At 51.6% G+C, this 6,529-nt stretch overlaps 1 protein-coding gene across 1 annotated transcript in view; it reads right to left on the minus strand.

Annotated features, from left to right (window-relative positions):
* Positions 1 to 464: 464 nt before the first annotated feature.
* Ctrc (chymotrypsin C) overlaps positions 465 to 6,529 on the minus strand; it is an 8,925-nt gene continuing 2,860 nt past the window's right edge. Inside the window, exons 4-8 of the mRNA XM_031376968.1 lie at positions 5,944 to 6,069; positions 3,719 to 3,855; positions 2,553 to 2,698; positions 952 to 1,104; positions 465 to 536 (exon numbers count right to left, since the gene is read on the minus strand). Coding sequence (XP_031232828.1) covers positions 522 to 536; positions 952 to 1,104; positions 2,553 to 2,698; positions 3,719 to 3,855; positions 5,944 to 6,069 — 577 coding nt within the window. The 3' untranslated portion in view covers positions 465 to 521. The remainder of the gene's footprint in view (positions 537 to 951; positions 1,105 to 2,552; positions 2,699 to 3,718; positions 3,856 to 5,943; positions 6,070 to 6,529) is intronic.

Below are 6,529 nucleotides of genomic sequence, written 5' to 3' on the forward strand. Positions count from 1 at the left end.
TTCTTAGGACCTCTGTACACTGTAGCTGTCTTCAGATGCACCAGAAGAGGGCGTCATATCTTATTATGGGTGGTTGTGAGCCACCATGTGGTTGCTGGGATTTGAACTCACAACCTTTGGAAGAGCAATTGGTGCTCTTACCCGCTGAGCCCCACCAGCCCCAAAACTTATATTTAATAATTAATATAAATTGATTATTATTATTATTATTTTTTTTTTTTTTGGTTTTTTGAGACAGGGTTTCTCTGTATAGTCCTGGCTGTTCTGGAACTCACTCTATAGACCAGGCTGGCCTTGAACTCAGAAATTCACCTGCCTCTTAATAAAATAATTTAATAATAATAATAATAATAATGGCACACGCCTTAAAAGTCTTCACAGCCTGGCTTAGAGTACCTGCATCCAGTGCCTGGAGGCCCAGGAACCTCCGGAAGACATAAATGGACGACTCAGGCATGAATCCGTGGAAAGAGCTTTATTGCCAATGGGAGATGGGCGGTGAGACTTCTGGAAGTGTCTCTTCACAGTTGTATTTTCTGGAGAAGCAGAAGCCTGTGTGAGCGACCCGAGGACATGCTACCTTCTGGAGCAGCACAAGGCTCTCCACAGGGCAACAGGTTCCCAGGAGGCACACCGCGGGGCTTGGTGTCTGCCCATTGGCTTCTCCCAGCTCTTCAGAGCATGGTGCTTGTGGACTCAGAACACATCCTGTACCTCCTGCCTCTGTCCCCACACCCTTAAGCCTTTATGTGGCCACTCATGTGCCCCTTCAGTGAGCCACCATCTTCCCCCATTCCTGACTCAAGGCCTGCTCCCAGAAGGATTCAGCCAGGGTATCTTGGTGAATGGAAGGGTGAACTTGAATGTGGTCTTACGTGACCAGTGAAGGAGAGGATACGTGAGGAGGTAGGCTCAGGGGCCCACCCAGGGATGGGAGCAGGGGACACCCACCTCATTGATCCAGTCATTATAGGCAGACACTCGGGTGAAGACCACCGGCTTCTTGTGTACATTGCAGCCTCTACTGGAACCGAAGCTCACAATGCCATGCACCTGCCATGAGCCATCTTCCACTTGGCAGTTCAGTGGGCCGCCAGAGTCTCCCTGAGGCACAACAGGAGGCCTCAGCTCCAATCCACCCCCAGAAGCTGGCTTCGGCTGCTATGGGGGATGCAAGCTGGGCCCTCCAACTCCATATTTACTATTCAGGCCTCAGGTTAGCTGTGAGGATTCTGTCAGAGAAAGTGTGAGGGCTACCTTGGTTTCATCCTGTGTGGCCCTGGGGTGTCAGCTAGCTCTTGGTTTGCTGTGATCTGGGATGATGCCAATATTCTTGGCCTCAGGTTCCCTGACTCTTCAGGGACTGTGTAAGCTGCTGTATGTTGTCCAGAGAGCCAAGGAGGCTGGGAACCCTGAAGAGGCCTGCTGTGCTTCAGAGCGGACACTGTTCTGGATGTTTGGTGGCTCTGGTCATACTCTGAGTCCCTGTCTCCTCTGACTGGAGCCTTTAGGAGCACGCATGGAACCAAAGGAAGCTACTTCATGCTGCTAGACACGTTCACGGTGGCTCTGTGAGGTGGGTACTAGGGTTTGTTTTTGACGTGTGTATGTACATATGTGTGTGTATGTATGTGTGCATGAATGTCCGTGTGTTTGTGAGAGCGAAAGTATGTGTGCGTGGGTATGTGTGGATGAAGGTATGCATGCATGTGTATGTGTAGATGAAGGTATGTGTGTATGTATGTGTGTGTGTGTGCGTATGTATAAAGTTAATTGTGTGAGGATGAAGGTGTGTGTTTTTGTGTGTGTGTGTGTGTGTGTGTGTGTGTGTGTGTGTATATGTGTATGTATTCAGGTATTTGTGCCAGTGTGCATGTATGTGTATGTATATGGAGGCAGAAGGCACACTCTCTGGCCTAGAGCTGTCCAATTGGGCTAGACACATTGGCCAGCGAGTCCCAGGAATTCTCTTGTCTCCACCTCCCTAGCACTGTACCACCGTGCTTGGCATTTTCATAACATGAGTTTTGGGGATGGAATTCAGCTCCTCATGCTTGCAAGGCAAACTCTACCAGCTGAATTATCTCTCTAGCCCTAGCCCCAGTATTTTTTTTTCATTTTCATTGTGTGTGTGTGTATGTGTGTGCGCGCCCGCGCGTGCGCCCGCGCGCATGCATGTCATACACACACATGTATGGAGATCACAGGGCAACTGTGGGAGCTGATCCTCTCCTTTCACCATGTGGGTTCTGGAGACCAAACTCAGGTCACCAGGCTTGGTGGGAAGGGCCTCTGCCCTTTAAGTCACCTCTCCCCACTGCCCAATTGCTGGCATTGGGACTTGAAGTTGACTCGCTCATGTCCAGCCCTCTGCCTCACCCCATGCACTGGGGGTGAGTAGGGAGGGGTGGACTGGAGTGATGGCTTTCCCTTAGGCCTGCACAGTGCATCAGGGCCTGGCTTCTTGGAGAGAGAGAGGTGTGATTTGCTCCACCCTAACCCAACTCTGCCCATCTCCCTGTTGCCCCCTGGTGTGGGGTCAGGACACTCACGTTACAGGCGGAGATGACGCCATCACCCCCAGCGCACACCATCGTCTTCCGGACCTTGATGAACCACCAGTCCAACTTGGAGCACGTGGCATGGCTCACTATGGGCTGCAGGCCCTGCTGGAGCACGTCAGCAATGGGACCGTTGGCTGGGGAGAGACCAGCCACACAGGGAGTCAGGCTGTGCCCTCCATTCAGCCCTAGCGCTGGCCTCCAGCCAGCAGGAGATGAGAGTGTTTGGAAGGCTGTGGGGACCATGGGTGTGCCCTTCATTGGGATGGCTCACGTCTTTGGGTTACAGTCCCTTGGGGGGACTGTGTGCCTTTAATCTGGAGTCTTAATTTTTCTTCCCCTTTCTGTTTTGCTGTGCTATGGCTCAAACCCAGGCCCCTGAGTAGGCGAGACAAGCACCTTACCACTGGACTACCCTACCACTGAACTGTATTGCTAGGCTTCTTTTAACTTTTTGTTTTGTAATAGGGTCTCCCTGGGTCGCCCAATCTGGTCTCCCACCTGCTCTGTACTGAGGCAGGGTGACCTGTGACCCTTCTGCCCCAGCTGCGATCTTGGGGGGCTTGCTAGTCATTTCCTTCTCTCACTCCACCTTTCAGGGCCATATCTAAAGGCTTTCCTCCCCAAGGGGGTCCTAAGAGCTAGCCTCTGCTATCTCCAAGTCTCAATAGTTCTAATTCCCATTTAACCATCAGCTGGCATCTTCTTGGGCATCTCTCTATCATGAGATCTAGCCTCCTACTCCTAAGGGGACAGTGTTAGTTAGTTAGTTAGTTGGTTGGTTAGTTAGTTAGTTATTTTGATATAGCTTCTCATGTAGCCTAGTTTGGCCTCAAACTCCCTGTGTAGTAACCTTGAACTCCTGATTCTCCAGCTTCCACCTTCCACGTTCTGGATCACGGGCCCACCTTTTGTATTTAGCTTATTTCTATGGCTAAGGCAATGAGCCCAACCCTGTTCTAAACTCCCGATGAGTTCTAGCCTATTTCATCCTCGTGTCAGCCACCACATTTACTTGTGACATGCTTATCACGTGGTCTGGGCTAAATAATAAATACTAGCTGTTATTATCACATGGGAGACATGCTGATCGACAGCGGTACCTCCTCCAGGAAACCTTGAGGGGGGAGGGATTTTCCAGTGCTGCTGTTACTCACTCCAGAGGCGACCCCAGCCAGTGACATAGCAAGGATAGTCCTGAGGCAGCAAGGAATCTGGCTCTGGGATGCAGGCCACCTGGATGGTGTCGCTCAACTCCACAGGCTCAGCCAGCTTGATGATGGCAATGTCGTTCCTGGAATGCAAATCGGGCAGAAGGCGGTGCTGGGGGGTCGAGCTTTGGTGGCCAGGGATCTGCCAGCAGGTAGGTAACAAAGCTGGGGTGGGGTGGGGGTGGGGGTGGGGGACTCTGGAGGACAAATGGCTCGTGTGTGTGTGTGTGTGTGTGTGTGTGTGTGTGTGTGTGCATGTGTGCAGAGGCCAGAAGACGTCAGGTGTCCTGGTCTATCCCTCAGCACTATATTCCCTGGACAGCATCTCTCACCAGGGTGAGGCTGGCAGCCAGCCATCCCTAGCAATCCTTAAGTCTCTCCCTCCCACAGCACTCGGATTACCACAGGCAGCTGCTCCTGTTAGTGCTGCGGATCTGAACTGGGGTCCTCAGGCTTGCACAGTGTGCTGTCCAATTTTATGTCCGTTTGACATGTTAGGGTCATCTGGGAAAAAGGCATTCATTGTAACTGAGAAAAAACGCTTTCATAGGATTGGCCTGTAGGCCAGGCTGTGGGGGGTCTCCTTGATCGATGATTGATGCGGGAGAACCTAGCCCATCGTGGGTAGGGCCATCCCTGGGCTGGTGGTCCTGGTGAGTAAGCCATGAGGAGCAAGCCAGTGAGCAGCATCCCTCCATGGCCTCCACATCAGCTCCTGCCTCCAGGTTCGTGCCCTGCTTGAGCTCTTGCTCCAGTTCCCTCAGTGATGGGCTGTAACCTGGAAGTCTAAGATTAAAAAAAACCTTGCCAGGTAGTGGTGGCATACAGCTTTAATCCCAGCACTCTGGAAGCAGAGCAAGGTTTTGAAAAATAAAAACAAGCTGGGCAGAGGTGTTGCACGCCTTTAATCCCAGCACTTGGGAGGCAGAGACAGGCAGATTTCTGAGTTCGAGGCCAGCCTGGTCTACAGAGTGAGTTCCAGAACAGCCAGGGCTACACAGAGAAACCCTGTCTTGAAAAAAAAAAAAACAAAACAAAAAAACAAAACAAAAAAACAAAACAAAAAAAAACCCAAAACCAAAACAAGACAAAACAACAACAACAACAAAAGATAAATTCTTTCCTTGCCAAGTTGCTTTTGGCATATTTACTATGGCCGCAGAAACCCTAAGACACACAGCCAGTGCTCTTAGCTGTGCAACTGCCTTTCCAGCCCTAAGCCACCTTCCAGTAGGTGCAGCTTTCTCCTAAGATGTGGCTTCTTCCTCATATGCCAGCTCACACCAGCTCCACAGAATGAGACCTTCAGAGCCACTGTAGGTTAGGAGCCCCTGGAAAGGAGCTGCAGCCAGCCCAATGGGATCCCAAAGTGCAGGTTCATTTAACTACTCTGTGTTGCCAGAAAGAAAATTGGTGGCCCTGGCAGACATGCACTGGACTGTGTGACTTGGACCACATTTCTGTCTCTGTGTCTTTCTGGTCTGTGTGTCGCTCTGTCTCTCTGTCTTTGTCTCTGTGTTTCTCTTTGTGTCTCTGTCTCTGTCTCTCTCCTCTTTTTAGCTTTGGTTTTTTGAGATAGGATTTTTCTGTATAGTCTTGGCTGTTCTATAGCCCAGACTGGCCTTAAACTCAGAGATCTGCTTGCCACTGCATCCTGAGTTCTGGGCTTAAAGGTGTGCACCACCACTGCCATCTGGCTGTTGTGTTGTGTTGTGTTGTTTGTTTGTTTAGAGACAGAGTCTCTTTACATAGCTCTGACTATCCTGGGACTTGTGCAGATCAAACTGCTGGCCTTGAATTTACAGAGATTCTCCGGCCTCTGCAGGGATTAAAAGCGTGTGCCACCAAGCTCCACATGGGTGTGTTTTGTAACTCCTCCGAGCTTTAGTTCCCTGTCTAAGGCTGTTGTGAGACTTAGAGGAAGGATGCCATCCCACATGCCTGTTGCAATCTGGGCATGTGGCTCAGCACTCCATAGGTGACTCTTGGCTCAGCCTCTGGCTGGGTGAATTCCGGAAAGTGTGGTGGTGGTGGCCTCAGGCATAGAGATACCTGTGTCAGTGTGAAGGACTGAGTGGTGTCACCCTGTGTTCCCAAGGACTGGGCATGCCAAGGGCTGGAGCCTGACTCTTGGTCAGGCTGCCCCATGCTGCCCCAGGGCTGGCACTTACCACACCAGGAGACGGTTCCACTTCTCATGGACGTAGATGGTGTCCACCTCGGCGTACACGGAGCCTTCCTCATCCTCCACTGTCAGGTTATACTTCCCCAGGGCCACACGGTAGGTCAAGGCATTGCTAGAAGTGGGAAAGGCATCCTATAGCCTCAGGCAGGGCCAACAGGGGACTGAGAGCTTCAGAGACCTGGTCCTCTTGGGACGGCAGGGCTTTGTGGGAAAGGGGAAGTCTGTTCCCATTGCCCGCCCCCATACGAGATTGGAGAAGGACCACGGCTTAGAGCCAGGGGCTCTGGTCAGGTCGGGGCTTGGATTTGCCGCTCTAGACTAGGAGAAGCCAAGCTGCTATTGCCTCTGGCCTTCACATGGCCGTGGGCACCTGATTGATACCTGTTTGGCTCTGTCCTTCCTAATACAAGATCCTCCTGCCCTGAGATGGTAGGCACAGCGCCATTGTACCCGTCTTCCTCTAACTGTTGAGGTGCTAACGCACATCCTGAAGCCCTTCTCACAGCTCTGTCTCTCTCCAGACAAACTTCGGTCCTTCCATATACACCCCGACTCCCCCCACCCCCACCCCC

Source organism: Mastomys coucha, unplaced genomic scaffold, assembly GCF_008632895.1.
Source record: "Mastomys coucha isolate ucsf_1 unplaced genomic scaffold, UCSF_Mcou_1 pScaffold18, whole genome shotgun sequence".
In the NCBI taxonomy this organism is placed as follows: Eukaryota; Metazoa; Chordata; class Mammalia; order Rodentia; family Muridae; genus Mastomys; species Mastomys coucha.